General features: G+C 39.5%; 1 protein-coding gene and 1 long non-coding RNA gene across 15 annotated transcripts in view; one reads left to right on the top strand and one right to left on the bottom strand.

Moving 5' to 3' along the window:
- Window positions 1-701: 701 nt before the first annotated feature.
- On the bottom strand, window positions 702-7,015 carry LOC131487239 (uncharacterized). Its single transcript, XR_009249676.1, has 2 exons — window positions 6,412-7,015; window positions 702-1,528 (listed from the first exon to the last, which is right to left on the bottom strand). It is a non-coding gene; the product is annotated as an uncharacterized LOC131487239 (long non-coding RNA).
- A 105-nt stretch (window positions 7,016-7,120) lies between these two features.
- Window positions 7,121-23,265, top strand: part of EMSY (EMSY transcriptional repressor, BRCA2 interacting) — an 89,067-nt gene continuing 72,922 nt past the window's right edge. For 6 of the 14 annotated variants that reach the window (XM_058687715.1, XM_058687713.1, XM_058687707.1 and 3 more), the window contains exons 1-6: window positions 7,122-7,264; window positions 9,005-9,110; window positions 15,042-15,141; window positions 16,730-16,804; window positions 18,167-18,208; window positions 21,768-21,943. In XM_058687715.1, coding sequence (XP_058543698.1) covers window positions 9,041-9,110; window positions 15,042-15,141; window positions 16,730-16,804; window positions 18,167-18,208; window positions 21,768-21,943 — 463 coding nt within the window. In that variant the 5' untranslated portion in view covers window positions 7,122-7,264; window positions 9,005-9,040. Of the gene's footprint in view, window positions 7,265-9,004; window positions 9,111-15,041; window positions 15,142-16,729; window positions 16,805-18,166; window positions 18,209-21,767; window positions 21,944-23,265 lie in introns of all 14 variants that reach the window. The other 8 variants (XM_058687717.1, XM_058687714.1, XM_058687709.1 and 5 more) reach the window with 5 other exon arrangements.

Below are 23,265 nucleotides of genomic sequence, written 5' to 3'. Positions count from 1 at the left end.
TCTGTGTCTCCCTCTCTCTCTGCCCCTCCCCCGTTCATGCTCTGTCTCTCTCTGTCCCAAAAATAAATAAAAAACGTTGAAAAAAAAAATTTTAAAAACAAAACAAAACAAAAAAAATAAGATCGTCGGAAGAGATAGCATGTGCCTCTTTTCTGCTGGGGCTATAAGCAGGAAGGATGATATAAGCCTGGAACTGCTGGGAGCCAACACACAGAACATGAGAACGAAGCCAACACAGTAGAAAACAGCTGAGGGATGGAGAGATATTCTAGATTCAGTAATGCCTGTAGCCAGAACTACTCTAGGACTTAAAGTGAACCCCAAATTTTCATTATTCCTTAAACCATTTCATTCATCCATCCATCCATCCATGCCCACACACCCACACATTCCTAACTGGTACAAATAGGATTTTAAAAAATCCTTTTTACTGGCATTTTTTAAGTAATAAATTTTATTTTTAGAGCACTTTTAGGTTCAAACTGTATAAAAAGTTCCCACATACCTCCAGTCCTACCCAGCCCCATGCCTCTCATATATGATCTATCAACATCCCACACCAGAGTAGTACATTTGTTACAAGTGATGAACCTACACTGATGTGTCATTATCACCTAATGTCTAAAGGTTACGTAAGTGTTCACCCCTGGTGGTGTACATTCTATGGGTTTTGACAAATGTGTAATGATGTGTATCCACCATTACAGCACCTTTTTACTTTTTATTGAGGTATAAACTACATAAAAGATACATTCTTACAAGTATAGCTTGATAAGCTTTTACTTAGGCCTATCTATTCATGTAACCCCTACCCAGATCAAGATCTAGAACATTCATAGTTCCACGGTTCCTACCTGCTCCAAGTAGTTGCTTCTCTAAAGTTATTTACTATCCAGACTTCTAGCACTATAGATTACTTTTGCTGCTTTTGAACTTTCTATAAATGGAATCTCACAGTTTGACTGCAGCCTCTTAGCCTCTTGGCAGACTGATTCTGCTATCACAATGGGAAGAGACTGGGGGTTTGGGGAGGAAGGAATGAATATGTTTTGCCATGTGAGAGAGATATGAATTGTGACTAGGACTGACTACAGCAGATGATGTTTTTCAAAAATGACCACAGCAGTATTTCTGGTCCCATGTGTTCTTTCAGAACTCTACCACTCTTCTGTTAGGTTCCCCTTGAACCTGGGTGGGCTTGACTGTTCCAATCAAGAGTATTGCAGAAATAATGGCATGGCTCCCATAGTTTGATGACAAAAACTTCCAGTTTTCTTTTGTCTCTTTTCTCTCTAGTCACTTGCCTTGGAATCTGGCCACATGTTGTAAGGAAGCATAGGCCACATGGAGATGCCACACACTGATGTTTCTGCTGATAATCCCAGCAAAGATTCCAGGCAACATCAATTGCTGGTCATATGAATGAATGAGACCTCAGATGATTCCAGATTTTAGCCATCAAGCTGTCCCAGTGGACTCCAGAGGAGTAGAGATGAACTGTGTTCTTAAGCCCTACCAATTTGAAGATCTGTGAGCAAAAATAAATTGTATAAGCTATAGCAATGCTTTGTTATGCAACCACAAATAACCAGAACTCTGTAATATCTGTGTGTTCCTGGGAAGAGTCTTGTGATATTGGACATTGCACAAATTATTTTTCTCTCTAGGCCCTGGTTTCCTCAGCTATGAAATGGACAATTACTATACCATGGGAATGTTGTGAAGTTTAAACAAGATAATGCACACAGGTGCTTTTTATAATGAAATTTCAATAAATGCTACCTAATATTATTTCAACTTACTTCCGTCAAGTTGTCCTAGATTTGCTGCTTTGTATAAATTCCTAAAACCTGATTTTGTACACACACACACACACACGAACAGATAGGCACACTGCAACTTTACAGCTTCCACACTGCTCTCTCCCATCACTTATGTTGTAAGGATGCTCAAGCAGCCTTATAGGGAGGTCCACAGAGTAAGAAACAGACCTCTTCCCTCACTAACTTGCCAACCATGTGAACAAGCTACAGTAAAACCTTGGATTGTAAATTGTTCTGCAAGTGTTCTGCAAGATGAGCAAACATTTCTAATAAATTTTAAGTTGATAAACAAGTGATGTCTTGCAATATGAGTAGTACATGACACTGAATGTCACATGCATCACATGATCACAACTGAGGCAATGATTCTTCTCTCTCTCTCTCTCTCTCTGCAGGATTGTGGGTTATCATCTCCCATGCTTGGATGCTCAGTCTCAGGTCATGGTGTTTGGCAGAAATCAGTGATTTTTCAGAAGGTTGGAAGGTGCCCACAACTGGTACTGGTGTATTTTTTGTCACTTCAAAGCACCTATGGACAGTCCTTTGCCTTTCTGTACACGAGTAAGCTTAAGAATGCTTCGCTTCATTCTAGGTCAGGCTGCCTGCAGATATAGACCCTTTCCTCTGCTGCCTTATTGCCAATTACATTATATGACAAGAGTTTATTAATATTTTACTGTAATCAACATCCAGGTGAGTGTATACAATGGCCCCCAGGCAGAAAAAGATTCCATTGAGCCAAGACATAGCAGTGATTCTGCCAGTGATACTGAAAGTCGTCCTACACAATAATCCTCCTCTCTCGTCTCCCTGACACCAGCCACAAAGGTTTTCAAAGGTAAGTGCAGGTTTTTATTTTTCTTTATTATTTCGTTTTATATAACAGTATTGTAATCATTTTTATATGGATATTTTTCGGTTATAGAACGAATCATCCGAGTTTCCATTATTTCTTATGGGGGAAATTTGCTTAGATATACAAGTGCTTTGGATTAGAAGCACATTTCTGGAATGAATTATGCTCGCAAACCACGTTTTTACTGTACCTAGGAAGCTGATCCTTTAGCCCCAGTCTTCAGATGATAGCTGTCCTAGCTGACATCATGAATGCAACCTCTTAGAGATTCCAAGCCAGAATCAGCTAACTTGATTCCCACAGAAACTGCAACACCTGTATGAAATTAAAACAACAACAACCACAACCACCAAAACCTTATTTTGTTTTAAAGCCAAGGTTTGGGATAATTTCTTATGTACCAATAGTTAACTAATAGCTACATCAACATGGGGAGGATTATAGGGGAGAAACTGATCCAAGGTAGAGGGCTGTTTTAGGGTCTATGTGGAATGACAGACAGCTGAATGAACGTGGAAGTGCCAATGAGACAGAGTTTGAATGATCACAGGGCCCTGCGTAGAAAGAGAAGAAAATAGAGCTAGAGGAGGGAACAAACCTGGAACTGATAGACTGTAAACTGTAGATTTCACTGAAGTTGAAGAACAGGTTTGGTGAGGGTAAAGGAGTAAAAAAAACTCTGGAATAAAAGAAGGTCTTGTTTAGAAGGTGGAATTACCTTAGTTACTGATTTCAGAGGTGGAATAGTTCTGGAGAACAAAGCACAGGATCAAAGAAATGGGTGGTTGAATGGCAGTGCTGGGGGAAGGTTTTTAAAATCTTTCTGGTGAGGACAAGGGCAGAAGGGACAACAGGGCAACACAAGCTGATGATAGCAGACTTAAAAAGCTTCTCCCTAAAAAAAAATCCCATCATCCCTAGAGAGATGGAATGACAGTTGAATGGAGTTTGCAGGGTTTGAAAGCCTCACTGCAAGGGTAGCCAGTCTGGAAGTTGGTAGTTACAAGGTGAGGAGAATACCATCCTTTCCTTCTGGTTCAAGATATTGAAGATGGGGATAGAAGGAAGAACTCCATTTGCAAGGGCTTCAAGAGAAACCGTTAACTTTAGGACAATATCAGATTTTTGGCAAGATAAACAAGTGATGGCAGTGCTCTAGGAAAATATTAGGTATGCAAGGAAATTTCTTTGCATTGGCATGGGTTTGCTTGTAAAAAAGCTGGAACTTTACTACTTTATTGGCAACTGGGAACCACTGCAAAGTCTTATACCGGCGACTGACACGGTGAGCTTTGAATTTTTGTAAGCTCACCCTGACAGCAGTGGCAGTATGATAGACATACTAGGCAAGGAGTGTGGAGAGGTGCTTTTGGAAGAACAGGGCTGGGAAAAAGTCCACTCCACACAGGTGATGAGGCCTCACCATCATCCCACTAAAACAATGGGGCCAGCTATTTAGGAAGTAGAGACTACAGCGTTTAATGGACAATGAGGGACAGGAGTTGTCAGTTGACGAGGCAGTGTCCAGATCTTTCACCTCCTTTCTGAGCTGTTCAAAGCACTTCTGATCTTCTGATAGATTATTTTGATGATAATGGTGAAATCCACCTTCTCCAATATAGCACTACAAAATTTGAATGGTGGATGGTAGGCCCCTTGAAGAAGTTTGTTTCAAGAAACCTGCTTGGTCAATAGTGGAATAAAGTTTGAGACAGATATTGTACTCCAATACATCTCCCCAGACTAGAGGTAGTTATGTCTAGTAGGACAATAAGTCTTGGTTTTTCTTTTGTGGAATTGGAGGATGGCTCTCATTTTATTTATCACACATTTCGTGGACTCAAAGTGCAAAGTGCCTTAACTTGAAATCATGGCTCTGCTACTACCTAGTGTGTTGTCTTGGGGAAACTACTTAATGTCTCTGTGCCTCAGTTTCTTCATCCGTAAAATGGTAATAGTATTCTCAAAAGGGTTTTGTGGAGACTAAACAAGTTAATGTATAAAACAGTATCTGGAACAGAGAAAGCCCTGGATAAGTATTAGCTATTATTTTTATGTGCTAGGTACTAGAGTGCAAAGATCTCTCCTTGAAGAGCCCATTGTCTAGTCAGAAAGATTTTCAAACAAATGACCATAAATCAAATGTTCTGAATTTTGTAATACAATGTGTAGAAGCAGAGGCAGGAATGCCTGTCTTAGAAGGAAAAGTCAGGGGCAGGATAAGCTTCTTGAGGGTGAAGTAGGACTCTGACCCTTAAGGAAGAGAATTTAATATTGGGAATATTCGGGAATATGGAGCAATCAGAGGCAGTACGGGGAAGGCAGATTCTGGTCACAAAATACAAATACAGTTAGGAAGAAAGGGAGGATGTGTGGGGGATTGAGAGTTTGTTAGAAATATAGAATCCTAGAACCTATCCAGAAACACTCAAGGAAAATTTGCATTTTAACAAGATCCTCAGGGGTTCCTACTGAACATGAAAGTTTGAGAACCACTAGTCTAGAGCATACACTGGAGCCAAGCTGCTTATGTTTAAGTCCTGGCTTTACCATTTATTTATCATGTGTGACTCTAGGCAAGCTATTTAACCTCCTTTCTCTGCCTCAGTTTTCTCATTTGTAATTAGACATATTAGTTTCTACCTCATAAAATTTTAAGGCCTAAATGAATTAGTATGTGAGACGCTTACAGCAATACTTAACATTAAGTAAGCATAGGAGTAAGCTAGAATTCTTGACTTATATGCTACTTATTGTGGTCAGTGCCAGTTTTATAAGCAGCTTGGCTTTCCATTTCCACTCCATTACCTGTCACCTTGACACTTATTGTATAGAAGACACTTGGAAGTCAGAAGACCTGGGGTTAAAAAGCCTAGCTCCCTTCAATTCCTAGCTTTGTGAAATTGGGTGAGTTCTCCAATTTCTGTGTTTTCCTCATTCATAGTGTGTGTGTGTGTGTCGGGGGGGGGGGGGAGGTAGGGAAGATCTAAACTATATCTACCTCAGATACTATAAGGCTCAAACCAAAGAAAGTATGTTAAACAACAAAATATTTTAAAGTTTCTTTTACCATCTTTCCAAAAGTTAAGTCATTGACCTGAAAACAGGTGGCACCTAAATTTACTGGGAAATAGATGGAAGAGAACGCATTACAAGATAAGGGAGGGAGAAGAGGGCCTGGAGGTTATCTGTCCCACTTCATGACTTTCTGGAGGGGCAGGCTTGGGTTTCAACAATAACAATTTTCTGGGACCTTACAGAGTGTTTTTAGCTAATGAGTAAACAGTAGTAAGAAACTTAAATGCTGTTATTTATTTTCTCTTCCTAATCTACTGCTCCATTCAAGGATATGACCAGTCTCACACGTTTGCACAAAGGTTCGCAATCCACAAATAACTCTTCCCTACGTTGTGTATCACAATATCCCCATAGGGTGGTATCAACCCCATTTTACAAGAAAACTTTGTCAATACCAGAAAGCATATTAAAAACCCCCTTTGACTTGGGCATTTTTACCAGCTCCGAGATTTCCAAAAGTACACAATTTAGGAGGAAGGGCAATCACAACACTTGATTGACTCTTCAACAATACCAAGCACTGGTTTCGGTTTTATGGCCGCGAGTAACTACACACTGGGCCCCCTTTCTCATACGTGTAATAGGGGCAACAATACCTTCGTCCCACAATTGTTCTGTGATTAAATAAGAACAAAGGCTGAAGGATGAACCTACCACGTCGTAGGGCCTCTAACAAATACCTTCTCCTTCTTGCCTTTGACAGCTAAAGCACGAGATATCACTATCATTCCCACTTCACACGTGGAGAGAGACCCGAAGTGAAGAACGCTCGGGTTCCACTTCTCCACTGGCAACTCGGCAACCGCCAGCCTGGGCTCTGGCAATCGCAACGTCCGCTATGTCGGTTCTCGTAGCGTGGATTCTCTCTCCTTGACTCGCGTCTGGTGGGGGCTGTGGAGGCCGCTGACAATTGCTCCCATGACTCTGAGGAATCCGATCCTAATCCTCAACAGCGCTTCAGGGACAAAGCTGCTTTCCTACCGTCCCTAACCTCGCCTAGAGTAAAGGTCGCGGCAAAGCCCCAGCTCCAGCTACCGACGCCATCTTGGCCTCTACGTGTGACGCCACACGTAGCAGAGAGCGCAGCCGATTGGTTGGGAGACGGCAGCTGGAGGAGAGGCGCGCGAAGCCGGAGAAGGAGGGTATGGAGGTGAAGCCAGGGAAACTACAATCCCGGCCTTCCTTGCGCCTGCGACAGCATACCGACAGCGAAAGAGGAGGGAGTTGGGTCGGGACCACAACTCCCAGCACCTCCCGCGATGTCTCTTCTTTCCTTTCAAAACGCGGAGGAAAAGAGGGACTGGGAGAATGGAAGCCTTCTGGAGCCTGTTCTCCGAAAGGCGGGAAAGGCGAACTACACCTCCCGACTGGCAGCGCGCGGCTGCGCCTGCGCCTTGATGCCTGTCGCCATCTTGCCCCTTCTGAGGCACCGCAAACAAACCCAATTCCTGGTGTTCCCTAGTCTTGGCGGAGGAGCCTTTTAGATGAGCCCCGAAAGGCCGGGCAGGTGGGTGACTCTCGGACAGGGTGCCGGGAAGAGCTGGCAGGTTAGCCGGGCTGGAGGAGCGCCGGGCCAAGCATTTGGTCCCCGGCTTGGGGCGCCCAGCCCCATCCTCCGTTGTCTCCTAACGGGATCGTGGGGCTCCCTGAGGTGGGCTGAGGGGGACTTTGGCAGGCCTGGTGCTGGGATCCTGGGGGTCCAGCTCTGGGCGCCTCCCGGTGAGTCTCGGTCGTCTGCCTGGCTGTCCGCGCGCCTAGTTTCTCTCCGTTGTCCTCTCCGCTGAGGAGGGAGCGAGGCGCTGATGCCGACCGTGGCCCCTGACACCGGCTACTGGTCCTGAAGGGCTTGGGTAGTGGGCTTGACATTGGGGTTGGCGCTGAGCGGCACCGGTGAGGAGGGTGGGCGGGCTGCCCTTGTTGTGGTGCTGTGAGAGAGTGCGTGTTTGGGGAGGGGGCGGGGCGGGCTTGCCTCCTTGACACTTGAGTGGGGGAAGGATTACACGAGATCCCGGCTGCCGGAGCGGGCTCCCGCTACTGCTGCTTAGATTTCCAGTGCGCTGCGTCCCCGCGGTGGGGTGCGCTGGCGGGGACGCGTCGGGATGCCGTGACGTGGTGCTTGTTCGGGCGGTCGCCGGCCGCCTCCAAGATCCTGTCGGGAGGCGGGGACTGGCTTGTGGAGGGAGCGGATTCCTTTGGCTCTGCCCCTTCTTCCTCCTCCCCACCCCTTTTCTTTATGTCATCCTGCCGGCTGGGGCGCGCAGTCCAGTTCTCCTAGCTCTGGGTTGGTTCGTAGCTGAGAGGACTATGGGAAGTCGGAGGGGGGGGGGGGGGGCGGTCAACTCCGGGCGCAGAGTTGGAGTTAGCAGCCCCAGTGCCTGGAACGGGATATAGCAGTTATTACGGTTCGCTGCCTGACTCCTCAACTGGGGAGTGAGCTCGCTCATTCATTCATTCATTCACTCACTCACTCACTCATTCATTCTGCTCTCCTCTGTCTTCATTCACCTACTTAACCAATATTTACAGTGGATCTGCTGTGTGCTAAGCAGGTATTGTTCAAGCCCTCAGCGCTAAGTTGTCTTTTTATCCTCTGAACCAGGCAATTCCCAGTACAAAGTAAATTCCTGACATCTGAAATTTTGGTAAATGATTGTCGAAGGACTACTGGGTGTAAATTCATCGTTCATTGTTCAGACTTGAGAAGACCGTTTTTGAAGTTCCATTAGCCCTTGTAACGAGCTGGCAGCTTTATGTATTTTCTCTCTTGTAAGTCTTGAATGAGAAAGCCAACAGAAATCAAGTGACTTGCCCAAATCAAGTAGTAGCACCTATTTATTAAACAACATGCCAGCCACTGTGGTAAGAACTTCACATACTGTCCTTTAATCCTCATGACGAATTGGATGATAATACCTTTGTTTTCCAGATGGGGAAAACTTTTGCTCAGATAGGCCCCTTCACCCAGGATCGCACAGCCAGCGAGTTGAAGGCTAGAACTAGAACCTAGAGGTGTCTGACCCTAAAGCCTGTGCTCTTTCCACTGTCTTATGCCGGAATAATAAGCTCCAGAATGGCTGTTTAGTTCTTCATTTGTCAAAAGTTGAAAACTGTGGTGGTGAAATAGGATTGTTCTTACTGGTTTTACTTCTTAGGGTGTGGATCTCCAGGCAAGTGGCCTTTTGAATGTACTTTGTTAATTTGATTTTTGTTTTGTTGTGTTTTGTTTTGTTTTGTTTTGTTTTGTTAGGGAAGACAAGCTCTTTGGGGCTACCAAAAAGAAGCAATGCCTGTTGTGTGGCCAACCCTTTTGGATCTCAGCAGGGATGAATGCAAAAGGATTCTTCGAAAATTGGGTACGGTTTTCATTTTTGATGTTTTATGACTTTCTATGATACTTTTCTCTTTCTTTCTTTTTTTTTTTTTTTTTTTGTCATGGCTGTTTGCCTGGATGTCCTATCTCATGCTGTGTTAGAAATTTTTTGGAGGTGTATTCCCCATCTTACTCGTTATTTCCCCAGTGCCTAGCATAGTGCTCTGTACTTAGTAGGTGCATGAACCATAATAATAAAAATAGTAGCTAAGAGTTCTCGAGGGGTACTGGGCTGTTGTGAGGTTTTTACTCTTTCAGCATCTCATTTAATCCTCACTCAAATGGAAAAGGTAGGTTTTTGTTTTTTTTTTTTTTTTTGCCTGTTTCCATTTTACAGATGACAGAACTGAAGCTTAGAGCCCAAGGTGATGCTGGAGTCAGGATTGTAACCCAGGGAATATGACTCCAATATCACTTTAGCATACTTTTAACCTTCATGAATGTATGTGTGAATTACATACTGTTTCTAAATTCTAAGTAAATGTTAGCTATGCTGACTTCTCTAAATTATATTTTACTGTCAGTAATAAGACATTCTTTGTATTTATAATTAATTATTTTGAGCTTTTTTTCCTTTAGAGCAGCCTTTCTCAACTAGCATTTTAGGGAGAGAATTAAATACTAATGCTGAACCTAATCCATTGTATGTAATGAACTAACTTACGCATTTAGAATTGTAATCGTTATGTACTGTTCTTGGGAAAATTGAGAAAAAGAGTTACTCGAATTATTTTCTGTATTCTGTGGTTCAGATGAGGATCCTTGGCTGAGAACTGCCGCCTTAGCCCGTAAGGTCCAAGAAGGACCTTGTCGTCTTCTTTACCACTATCGTTGCAGGCTAGCACATAGTAGATGTTCATCAAATGAAAAAGTTATTTGAAAAAAGAACATTAAATGTTTTGGAAGTGGATATGAGTTATTTGGATATCTGTAATTTTGAAGGGTAAAGTGTGGGCTTTGATTTCAGAGAGACCTGGGGTCTTTGTCTTGTCACTGATGACCGGCAAGATCAATTTATTTAATCTCCATAAATCTGTTGACATTTTTGTAAAAGAAGCATAATAATATCTGCCTCATAGATTTGTTATGTGGATTAGTTGTATATAAAAGGGGCCTATCACAGTGCTTGACATCTGAGGGTATAGTGTTTTAGAGCAGTTGCTTTCAGATGTTAATGTAGTTGCAGGTGAATCTTCAAAGGAAATTTTTGTTGGGAATTCCTATATGTAAATCTGAATCATAGCTGCCCTGGCACTGCCTGCTAGTAACATTTACCCTTTTTATTTTCCCTCAGAGCACTACGAGGATTTCTCTTATTTTAAACTACCTTTTTGCATTGTATTTTAGCATGTTTAGAGAGTTTTTTGAGGCAATCATTCTTTTATCACATTTTTCCTTTAACCTTACATCCAACTTTTAGTACTAATTTGAGGATGATTTTCTACACACTTACATGCAATTGCTATAATTTGCTAGCTACCATTTATAAAGTTGGACTTGTATTAATTTCATAGCTAAAATAATTGCGGAGGAACAGATCCCAAGTATAGTAGACTGCTTTAGAGTTTTTGGGCTTTTGGGGCCTTGAGTCAAGAGATTATGTTTAAATATAAAAATGGTAACCTTTAAGTCTAAATTTATCTTTAACTTTAGCAGAGGCTGTGTGGGTACTGTTTCTAGAGAGCTGTTTCTGTACAAAAGAAAACAGCCTTCCTGCAGAGTAATGTCGTCTTCAATGACCCTTCACTTTGGGAGGTGAGCCTTGGTAGTGATTTGCAGAAAGACTTCCTCCCCACCCGTTGGCCTATTATCATAACAATGAAACCTTTGAATTGCCTTCAAATAGTAGCTCTAGGTCCAAAGTTTAGAGAAAGTACTGTATTTAGGAATTAACTTAAAATATTTTAAGAATTAAGTTTGTCCTTCCAAAAACAGTTATAAATCATATAACATAAAATGTTAAACATTGAGATTTTACTTAAATAAAAAGAAACTGGGATAGAGAATTTTTTTATGATACGTTGAACAGACCAGTAATAGATAAATGCTTCCTTCCCTCCTTCTAGCCTGCTTTTCCTCTGCCTTATTTTTTTTAAAACCATTCCTGAGCTACAACTCCAACTTGGGGCTTTACGGACTATGTTGTTTATGACTGATTTGTTTAAATGGAATGGGTTGAGGACTTTATAAAAGTGGTTTGGCGAATCTTTTTGTTTTCTGTGGTGTTTGCATATATTTATGTATCATTAGAGTTAGCACTACAGTAGAATGGCACCAAAAATAATGCCAGAAATTCAACTAAGTTTGATATTTGTCAGGATCTGAGGATACCCATCAAAATGGAAATCAAATGTGAAGGAGGTTGGGAAGCCAGTGAAGGTTCTTTACAATGAGTGAATTTCTGGAGGAGGGAGGAAGTGCCTCTAATCGTGTACCTATGATAACTGTTGTCTGAGTCCCAGTTTTGTGTGAGGTTGCCACCTCATACTTTTGTCTATGATTTTTTAGTTAGACTTGGAATGACACTTGAAATGTCAAAAATCTTTGCCACATTTCTTTAGTTAATTTCACTCTTTTTGAAGTAGTATCTTGATCACCATAAACTGCATAGGCCAAAAGTGAACTTTTTCTTTGTCCTCATGCCACCTCCTCTCTCTGACCTCTCCATTTCTTTGTATGGTATTGCCCTTCTAAATATCTTGCAGACTGTAAAACTTGGTTCCTTTCCTTCTGCTGTTATTTCCACATTCAGTCAATTACAGAGTCCTATCAAATAAAAGCATTTTAGCCTGGAATTAGAGGCTTAGTCTGGCCCCAGACTACTTTTCCATTTTTATCTTTCTTTATTCCTGTATCTGTATCTCTTGTTGGATTTTAATTACCTTGAAGATAGGCACTTTGTTTTATTTATATAATCATTCTCATGGTGCCTTGTAATAGTAGTCATGTGCAATTAATAGTTTGGTTTGAATTAATGACTGTCCGAGTACAGACATGTTTTTACTTTCCCTAGAGTAAAACTCTGAAAATGGTCACTGACTGTTATTGGAAGTTTGATGTCTATATGAGATATTATTGGCTTTTACTCTTCCTATTCCTTTTGCACATTTGCATTTTTTCTCCTCTGCTTGCTTAGAGCACACTTCTGATTAAAGCTTATGCTTCTAGATCAGATGATGTGTTTCCCCTCTGTGCTTTTACCACTGTATTATAAACTGTATCATAATTGTCTGATGACTTGTTTCACTGTAGCTTTATTCTAAGGTTAACTCCTTGAAGGTAGAATTTAGCATACTATCTGATATCTATAATAGGACTCAGTACTGATTTGTTGAATAAAATATTCCATAAATGAGGCATAAGCTTTTAGTATAGTGATTTCTTAGTTGGTTATCCCCAGTGCCTTTCTGAACTCTACTTTGGGTCATGATAAAAGCTGAAATACACGTTTCCTGTGACTTTTTCCTGTGACACGTTTTCTTCACTTCTCCAGAATGGGAAAGCTTTTTCCTTCCAGAGAGACCCCATGAAACATCTACATAGTATTCAGCATAGACTGAATATACAGGGTGTTTACACATGGGATAATTCAGTTGGACCAGACATTTCTGTTTAATATAGTCAACTCACTTACTCTACTATATAAAGGTCTTTTTTTGATTGTCAGGAACTATGAATAACATGAACTGAATGAGGCTATTAGTTTATTATTGGTGTAGTACTTAGGATGCAGATATGCATGCCTTTATTATTTGGGTGTCCGGCATTAGGAAGTAGCAAATACTAACTAGTAGCAACTTGAATTGAGTAAGAAGATAAATGTAGTTTGGACACTTATTTCCCATCATTCAGTTTTGCTCAGGTATACTCGTCTCATAGTTTAAGACAACTATTTTATTATTATTTTTGATGCTATGGATGCTGGGGGTTTTTCTTTTATTTTGTGTGTGTGTGTTTATTTATTTTTGAGAGACAGAGAACAAGCGTGAGCAGGGGAGGGGTGAAGGTGGGGACAAAGGATCTAAAGCAGGCTGTGCACTGACAGTAGAGAGAGCTCAATACAGGGCTTGAACTCACAAACTGCAAGATCATGACCTGAGCCAAAGTCGACACTTAACACACTTAACCGATTGAGTGAATTCTGAATTCTGTCATGTGGTTGTATCCAGCTGGTAGCTTAGATGGTTGACTGGGCTCAGCTGAGATGGCTGGGCCTGTCTCTCCATGTGGCTTTTCATCCTGGGCTTCTTTGCATCTTGGTTATCTCAAGGTAGCAAGGCCCTGTGGGCAAATGCGAATTGAGCTTCTGTTTGCATCAGGTATGCTGATGTTCCACTGGCCAAGGCAAGGCACATGCCAAGCCCAGAGTCAGTGTGGGAGGGGACTATACAAAGTAGTACAACTTCCATGGAGTGTGCTGGGAGGCAGGCATGGCTTATTGGGAGCCAATGAGGAGTTTTTGGTTGTATATCTTATTTTGTCTTTTTAAAAAAATTTTTTTTAACATTCATTTTTTGAGAGAGTTAGAGAGACAGAGCATGAGCAGGGAAGGGACAGAGAGAGAGGGAGACAGAATCTGAAGCAGGCTCCAGGCTCTGAGCTGTCAGTACAGAGCCCGATGTGGGGCTCGAACTCACAAACCGTGAGATCATGACCCAAGCCGAAGTCGGATGCTCAACCAACTGAGCCACCCAGGTGCCCCATATATTTTTTTTTTTTTCATGTTTGTTTATTTTTGAGAGAGGGAGAGAGAGATAGAGCAGGGGAGGGGCAGAGAGAGAAGGGAGACATAGAATCTGAAGCAGGCTCCAGGCTCTGAGCTGTCAGCACAGAGCCTGATGCGGGGCTTGAACCCACGAATTGTGAGATCATGACCTGAGCTGAAGTCAGATATGCTTAACTGATTGAGCCACCCAGGCGCCCTTGTCTTTTTTTTTTTTTTTTAATTTGTATATTTTGAGACAGAGACAGAGGAAGAGTAGGGGAAGGGGCAGAGAGAGAAAATCCCAAGCAGGCACCATTCCCAGTTTAAGGCTTGATCTCACAACCTTGAGATCACAGCTTGAGGACCAGGAGATCATGACCTGAGATGATATCAAGAGTCTAACCAGTGTCAGAGATTGACAGTTTCATTTCATAATGGTTGTTGTTGTGGAAAAATAGTGAAACGAAACTGTCTGGCATTAGGGTTCAGTGTATTATATCCTTGTTGCTATAAGAGCAACTCATGTTTCCTAACTTGCCTTAGTCATTTTGATGGTAGATGCAGAGGATCTTAGATCTGGAAGATAACTTCAGAGTCTCTTCTAGATAAAGAAATTGAGGTTCAGAGATGAGAAGAGACTTGTCCAAGGTCACACAACTAGTGAGTGAGTGGTAGTGCTGGAGCCAGAATCTGGTCATTTGACTCTTGTTCTAGGAGTTTTTCTACTGGACAGTGCTCATGGTGTTCTCAACCCCAGGAGGGTGGTAGAATGTAGTTTGAATTTCAGGCAGGCCTAAGGAATTGTTTTAAGGATTGGTCAGTGTAGGTACCTGTCGGTAAAGCTAAAAATTTATCTTATCAGCCTTACATCACTTGGAGCCTATTCCTAATTGTTGGTAGCATCTGAGTTAAGTGTTCTTCAGTGATAATGTGCAAGATAGTATTTACCTTTGGATTTTTCTACCTAAGCATTTTATATATGTGACTTCTGTGAGATAATAACAACAACAAAAAAATATACAAACATTATAAAAGCCACATTTTAATCTACGTTCTTAGATAGGATTTTTGAGGGGAATTTTAAAAATTTTGCATATTGATTTTTTCTTTAATTGATTTCTAGGTTTTTTGCCCTGAAGTTTCACTATATGTAGCCATAGTTTTAAAATATTGAAGGCCTATCTTGATAAAATAATTTTCTTCTTCTAGAATTGGAGGCATATGCTGGAGTTATCAGTGCACTTCGGGCACAGGGGGATCTCACCAAGGAAAAGAAAGATCTTCTTGGAGAACTCTCAAAAGTTCTTAGGTAAATTATCATAAACATTTGTGAGACATGACTCTAGAAATTTCATTTTGAGGGGTTTTAGTACTTTTTACTCTCAAGTTGAAGACAGAGGTGTTCAAGTTTTTGGTGCTTAGGTATCCCATCCCAGTTGTGGAGGCTTTGTTACAGAGAGTTATATAATTTATCATTTATTCTATAATCAGAAAGGGTTTAAGGCAGACAGTTTTAGGTTTGGGTCACCTGGGAAGGGGAGGTAGTTTTGACCTGGGTGAAGGAAAGAAGGGTTGGTAGCAACAAGATCTGAAGACCTAGAGTGGCCCAGTGACATTTGTTGGGAGGGAAGAAGGAGACTTCTTCATTGTTGTCTTAATTTAGAGAAATGGGTGGTTTTATATAGTCATAGCCCTAAGGATAGTTTACCCCCTAGCTTCCTGCTAGAATGGCACTTTAAATTTGTTAAAAAATTCTAGTGAATGGAATTCTTAGATACCTTGTCTTGATCCATTCTGACATCTTGAGCTTTTTCAGAAAACACTCTGTTTTAATGGAAGTTACCTTTCTACATGTAAAACCATTTTGTCCTGTTCTTTTTTAAATGAAAATAGGGAAGAGGCTTTTCCTATATTTAGTTGCCATTAATTTAGGGATTTAAATTTAATTTAAGTGAAATCCTTAATCTTACTGTCTTCATGTTTAACAATTTATATATTTTCTGTTTGTTGTTTATATTTCCTCGTAAATCTGCTTTCTAGCCCTTTAAATATTTTAACCCATGTTATGGATTTAGTTTAAGCAGCAAAGATTACAATTGAAGAGTGATACTCATTTTATTGAGTATTTATGAATGGAATGGGGATAACCTTTTTTCACTTGTTTAGTGTTAACCTTACATGTATTTAATCAGGGTCAATATAAGCGCATTTTTACCGTAATGGTAATGTGAGGTAGAAGACATACAGGTGAAGTGTTGAGTAATAAGGGAGTAATGTCCTGGTGTCAAATTTCATAGCATATAGCCACCAGAAAAAGATAGCTTATCCTGCCACTTTTGTTTCTTTATTATATTCACTGAACATAAAATTCACTGAATATATTCACTGAACATAGCATATAGCCACTGGAAAAAGATAGCTTATCCTGCCACTTTTGTTTCTTTATTATATTTACTAAACATAAAATTATAGACTCTTAAGCTTTAGAAAAGACTTCAGAAGACTTTCTTCCAAGTGCCAGAATCCTCTTAGTAACCATGATTAGGGGTCATTCAATGGCTCTTTGTGTATTTAGGTAACAGGAACCCTTGCTAATCTTGAACATGGTCTGACATTTCTGAGTTTTGGAAGTAATGACTTGATATCAAGCTGATTTGTCTTCCTATGATTCCCAATTTGCAACTAATCCTGCAGTTACACCGAATCATTATGAACCCTTCTTTGTGATTTTAATTAAAGCGTCTGAAGGTGTATATTAGGCCCCTGTCTATATCTTTTCACAAATCAATCTTGTCCCCCCTCTTCCCCAAGCAGAATGTTGACTTAGAACATTAATAAAAGTATAGAAAAGAGCTGCCTGCTTGGCAGAGTTCTATAATGGCTATTTTTTTTCATAGCATCTCAACAGAGCGCCACCGTGCTGAAGTTCGGAGAGCAGTAAACGATGAACGGTTAACAACAATTGCACATAAGTAAGCCATTAGTCATACAACCCCTGATTTTTTATTACGTAGTATAACATAGTTTTGAAACAGTCTTCCGATTGTATAGCAGATTCCTGAGTCTTTTATCTTAATAGTAATTATTTCTGTACTCAGGGATCCTGACCATAGAGGTGTTACCTGTTTATTCACTTGGTTATGTTTTTGCATTTGGTCAGGCAAGCTTTAAGTACTGAGGTCAAATCCCACTACAGTGTAATCTCTGCATAACTAAAGGCCACCACAGTTCAGCAGATGATTCACTTAACTTGAAGCAAAGTTCAATAATAAAGTAGTATGCTCCCCTAATTCAGCAGCCCCTTAGAGGTTCTTTGTAATGGTATTTGGTATGTATATTGCTTTGTAAATAGGCATTATAAATTTTTTTTATAACTGACTAATATTTCATGTATTTTGAGATTCAGAAAAAAGATTGTAAAAATTTATGTTCTGCATTTTTTAAGAATTATGAATGTATCTTACTTAGTTTACGTTAAAAAGCCAACAAAATAAAGTTATAAACAATTCTTATCAAAATTGTTTTCAGATCATTATAACTATTTGATAGATGGGGTGGAGGGTGGTAGAGGACGAAGGGCAGGGATCAAACATTAGGAGAGTGCCTATGGAGACAGTGCCTCCTACAGAATAGAGAGGAGCAGAAATTATCCTTTAAATGTTTATGCAGGATGACAGGAACATTTCAAAAAATAAGATACATTAGAGTATAACTCATTTGTTTTTTATTTTTATGTCTTAATGTGAAATAAAACTAAAGGAAAAAATTCAGTGCATTTCCATAATGTGATAAATGGTATGTTTAAACCAATTGGCAGTATTTGAATTGGCCCTGTAGATCCATTAGCTTCATGTTGTGCTTTACCGTTCCTCATTTTATTTAACTTATAAAATGGGGTGCTACCTTTTTAACTGTGTAGTTTGAAGGATTAGGTATTTGAATTTTGAGATTTTTCAGTGGTAGGTATGTATGCACTGTAGAAGTTTGGAATTTTTCCACTATAGACGTTAAGTATTTAGTTGTCAGGCCAACATGGTTGAAACATTCAAATATTAATGTGTTCCTTCTTTAATTTGCTCTAAGCTTTTGAATTGGGATGCTCTCAAAATAATAACTGAGCCTAGATTCTAGTTTGAGAAGGTAATAGGATGCTTATGTGCTAGATAATAAGGTAGTAAACAATCGCTTACATTCAGAGGCACTTAGAGGCAAAGCTAGTACTTTAAAAGCATTGGAACAGTATTGTGGGACAATTAGTTGTAAGTTGATGCATCAGTTTCATACTTAAAGGATAACATTTATTTAGTCTCCTTTTCCTTTTTTCCCCTTTAAAGAATGAATTTATCCTTATATTTGGGTGAAAGACCAAGTTACAGGTATGCAAATAGGTTATTATTATTTCAGGCTTTTTCTTGTATTTATTTCAAAATTGAAGCTCTCAATTATTCACGGGCACATGTTCCCATTTACGAATTAACCGTGCCCTCTGCTTTCCCTTCTCTTCCCTTCCTCCCCCTCCTAATACTGCCCACCTTTTAGCCATTTTGCTGCTTGGGAGTACCTCTAGCCAGAGGGTGGGAAGGGAGAGGAGGTGAAAATTGTAATTAGTCATTTTACTACTTGTTAGTTATCCTGAAAATGGTTTGGTGGAGGAATTTACAAGTATGCCAAAGTACTTTTGGATAATATGTGGATTTCTTTAATCTGTTTGACCTCTCCCTTTCCCTCCTCTCTCTATTAGCATGGATAATTGAGAGTTGGCTTTTATCTGCCTGTTTCCTTTTTTTCTCTTTCTGATTTCTTTAATACATGAATTTAATTTTCTGAAGAGTTTCCTTCAGCGTATAATTTTAAGCTTCTTAGGTCTTTCCATACTCCTGTTTTAATATTTTATGCCATGGTTTTAGTTTGACTAGGTGTCGTATTTTACTTGTTGAGCCCAAGGGTCGGGGAGTGTGGATTGGTGAGGAAGGCATAGATTCCTTATTCTCGACATCTCCTCTGCCCTCTTTCCCTCAGAAGTAGCACCAGAACCTAGATCCAAAGATTATTTATAGGAAGTCTTCATACCCTGAGCCTGAAAAAAGCAACTGGAGCCCAAGAGGGATGCATCTGAACTGACTGCATTCCCTTTCTCCTCTCCCGTCCCTCCCCCACTCCAAACAGCAGCTTAGGCCAGAAGGAATGTGGTTGAAAGGTGAAGAGAAAGCCGAGAAGACTGAGCACAAAGGAAGTGGAAACAAAAGGAGCAGGGTGTCTGGGATCAAAGAAAAGCCTTGCTTATGGCTCCAAGTATAACACGCGTTTATTATTTGGCACCATATCATTTATTAAGTTTGGTACTCTAATCCAGTTTTGAAACATGTCAGAATGTTATAATAGCAAAGCCTGGAGTGTCAAGGGGCTCCAAAATTTTTAATTGCGCCATTCTTGCCAGCATTGTCTCTAGTGTTGGAAAAAAGTGGCTGTCTGGAATTACTGTTCTCTTAAACTCCTTCCCCATAAGCCAAAAACATTCATAGGATACTTTGTGAATTTCTGTATGAGAGTAAGGAGTTTTTGTTGGTGCCCTACACACCACAGGATGTGAGGGCCAAGGTAGTTTCATTAGTATCATGTTAGATTTCTCAGGAAAGGAGCTAGAGCAAGGTTTCTACCCTCCCTTGCCATACTTAATATAAATAGAGAAGTGATCCTTACGTTGAAACTTAGGAATTCCAGGGAAATCCTGGAGTGAGAGTTTTACAAAAATCTGTAAAATTCAGTTTAAATGATTTGTGCAACTAATGCATATTCACACCCTCATTACTAAGCAAATAGGAATTTTTAATCTAATTCTAACATAATTTTTCACTCAAAAAAAAGTTTGAGCATGTTGGCATGAGTAGAAATTTGGAAGATTTCTAGATTTTTAAAAAAATTGCAGGTGTATCTTTTGCACTGCAAATTCTGTCTTTTCAATAGCAAATATTCATGTGTTTCAAATTACTAATCTTCCAAATTTCTGCCACCATTTAAACAATGCACCAGGTAAGTGTAGACATTATTTGTGTGTAAACTCACCAAGCAAATTTACTGGTGATATTCTAATAAAATGATACCAAAAGAGGAGTAAGCCAAGAAAATGCTAAATAGTTCTTAGAATTTTTCCTTTGACAGTCAGTGTCGCCCATTTCGGTTTCTCTTTTCTTGTTTATACATTCTGTTTCAGAACTACTGTCAAATTGGAGATTATGCAAACAATAAGTTGCATTATATAACAAATTTGTGGAGTTAATTGGGATCTTAGGAATTCCTCTTTCCCTTGTTTTATTAGGTAGGATTATGTTAAACAACTTGCAGATTTCTTGTAGTAGTAACCCAACTAGATTCATCAACTACTAGAGATTCCTTTCTGAACTGAATGTAAATCTTTCTCAAGTTGTAATTTATTTGTTCCATTTGGTGAAGGTTGGTAGTAATTAGACAACAGTGCTCAATTAGTATAAGTCAAAGCAAATGTTAGGCATAAAACCCTTTTGAAAAATTGTGTACCTTCTACTTGTTGTATGGCAAGTAATGTCAGTAGTGTGATGTATGCTTGTTGAAGGAAACGTTTAGTGGCTGTGTGACCTTAGGGAAGTTATTTAACCTCTCAGTGACTCAATTTCCCCATCCACAAAATGGAGATAATAATTGCCAATTTATTGAGAGAATTACATGAGTTAATGCATAGAAAATGTTTAAAAACAATGCCTGACATAGAGTAAGTGCTTAGTTGATGTTAACTACCACCACTACCACCACCACCACCATCATCATCATCATCATCATCATCATCATCATCCCATTATGGGCTTTTGTGTATGCTGTCTAAGCATGAAGAATCAGTGGACATTCAGACTCTTAAGCCCTAGATTGGGTTAAGAATCTTTGGTTTGGAAAAGGTGCAGAAATATTTCTGACTTAGTAAAGAGATTGATTAATTGATTCTGGGTGAATTTTAAACCTTGACACTAATCACTAGGAGAAGTGACACGACTACTTTTTGTGGAGTCAAATCAAGAGAAGTGACACAACTGTCCTTTTGTATTTCAACCATATTTAAATTGGATTCCTGGGATAAAATTTGCTCAAGAAGTTTAGAGTGGAGAAACAGAATAGTGTCTGCTTAGAGGTATAGTTCAATGGCCTCAAATACTTCTTAGAGTGAAGAGTCGTATAAGTAAAATTAAAATAGTGACAGGTTTCTTCCAGTAACCTCAGATCTAGTCTGTTTTTTAACAGGAAGCATATTAATATAACACATTGTCAGTGATACATGCAGTGATATATATATAGATATATAGATATATAGATACAGATATATATCTATATATCTATATATCTATATATATATATGTATATATGCACATAGTCCTTTTCTATCCCTCCATACTTGGTCTCCCTCGTTTACTGCCTCAGTTTCCCTTGTTTGAAAGCCTTAGAACCTCTGGCCATGCAGGCAGTTAGATAATTTTGCAAAGGTTCAGTGAATTCTATCCTTAATTGTTAAGGAAAATCTGATTTTAAAAATAAATTAGTACGTTTTACCTTTTTAGTTGAATTACAAAATTAAGTTCTAAAAGATACACTAGTTTTCGTTAGCAATACCAGATTTAAACTAATGAAAATGATGTCAGTATTTAGAAGGCATAGGAAAATTTTTCATAGTTTTATTTGTGTTCATTCTAAGATTCAGATAATAGCATAAAATGTGTAAAAACTTAAGTGTATGTGAAATCCCTTGAATTCTGATAATTATTCATAATTTTGATTTTGCTTGCTTAAAGTTAAGCCTCTCCTATTCACTCAGGATACTTTTGATAATTTCAAAACTTATATTTGCTTGAGAAAATAGTTGATTCATTTTTAGTGATTGAGAACCCTTGTAGCAGCGTTTTCTTTTTTGTTTAGTATGTCTGGACCTAATAGCTCTTCAGAATGGTCCATTGAAGGTCGTCGATTGGTCCCACTGATGCCCCGGTTGGTTCCCCAAACCGCCTTCACTGTAACAGCTAATGCTGTTGCCAATGCAGCTATCCAGCACAATGCATCTCTTCCAGTGCCTGCAGAAACAGGAAGCAAGGAAGGTGAGTAGAAAACTATTTCTGTGTGTAGAGAAGACTTTTCTCAGATTCTTCAAGAACAATTGTCTTGATTTTCATCTGTTTTTAATCCCACTGTGTGAAGCTTGAAAAACATAGTGAGCAACTCTTATTCTGAAACTAGAAACTGCCAAGTTTTTAGTCTCAGCCAAAAAAAAATCTCTTGTTTGTTCAAAATGTAAATTATATTAATAACAAAATTGCAAAAAGCCTTCTTGGAATGAATTCTTGATATCCGTGTGTCTTGTTAGAAGTGGATAAAAGAGCTTGATGGGTGACATGGAAAATAAATGATAGAAGTCATTTACCTGCTGGAGAAAGATGCCTAACTGATTACTTCGAAAATAAAACTCTGTTTTTTATCTTCGGGAATCAATGCTATATGGTGCTTCTCAGTTCTAGTCAAGGGTTCTAAATCCTTTAGGGATTGCCTGGCAGATGGAGAAGGCTTTCTCATTGTTACTTAATCTAGTAATTGGCACATGCTGTAAAAATTCTTGAATTCTCTTGAAGTCACCAAGAGTAATATTAAATTCAAGAGTGCATATTGATTCTAGTAGCTTAGTTGTGTGTTGCTTGAAAATAACCCTGAATATGCAGTTGTCAGATTACTTTGGGGAATTGTCTTTTCTTGACTGGCAGTGGGTTTTGGAGTGGATAAGACACTCTTCATGCATGCCAGGCTCTGTTTTAGGGAAGGAAGCTATATTTAGAGAGAGACAGGTATTAATATGCAACCTGGGCCTGTGTTGAGTTTGTTTCCTTTGTTGTAGGAGACGTATCTTTCTTTTCTTCCCACTTTTACTTTTTCTATCCACCTACTTCGTGGTAGAGTGAAAAGAATATAGGATTTCCAGTAGTCAAATCTGTGTTGGAGTCCTAGTTAGCCATTTCCTAGTTGTGTGATGTCCAGCAACTCTGTGAACCTTAAGGTTGCTCATCTTTAAAATGAGCATGTGTTGTGAGAATTAGTGATAATATATGGAAAGGATTTAGCATAGTGCATGGAACTCAGTAAATGGTGCCTATGAACTATTCTTGCTTGTTGTTGTTATTCAAGAAATTGACATATGATGTCATTATTGAGTTAGTGTTGCACTGCTTCAATGGCAAGGGTCTAGTAAGTTGTTTTACAATAAAGTAATCTTGCTGTGGTTACCCCCAGTAGCCAAGTTGGAAATTGCTATGGTTAGGGAAAAATTATCCATCACTCCATCATTGGTGCTGCTATCACTATTAAAAGGGAATACAAGTATTTGCCTTTTGTCTAACTCCTTCCATGAATAAAAAATTATTTTTACTTTTCT

Source organism: Neofelis nebulosa, chromosome 10, assembly GCF_028018385.1.
Source record: "Neofelis nebulosa isolate mNeoNeb1 chromosome 10, mNeoNeb1.pri, whole genome shotgun sequence".
In the NCBI taxonomy this organism is placed as follows: Eukaryota; Metazoa; Chordata; class Mammalia; order Carnivora; family Felidae; genus Neofelis; species Neofelis nebulosa.
This window is presented reverse-complemented; position numbering and strand designations above follow the sequence as displayed.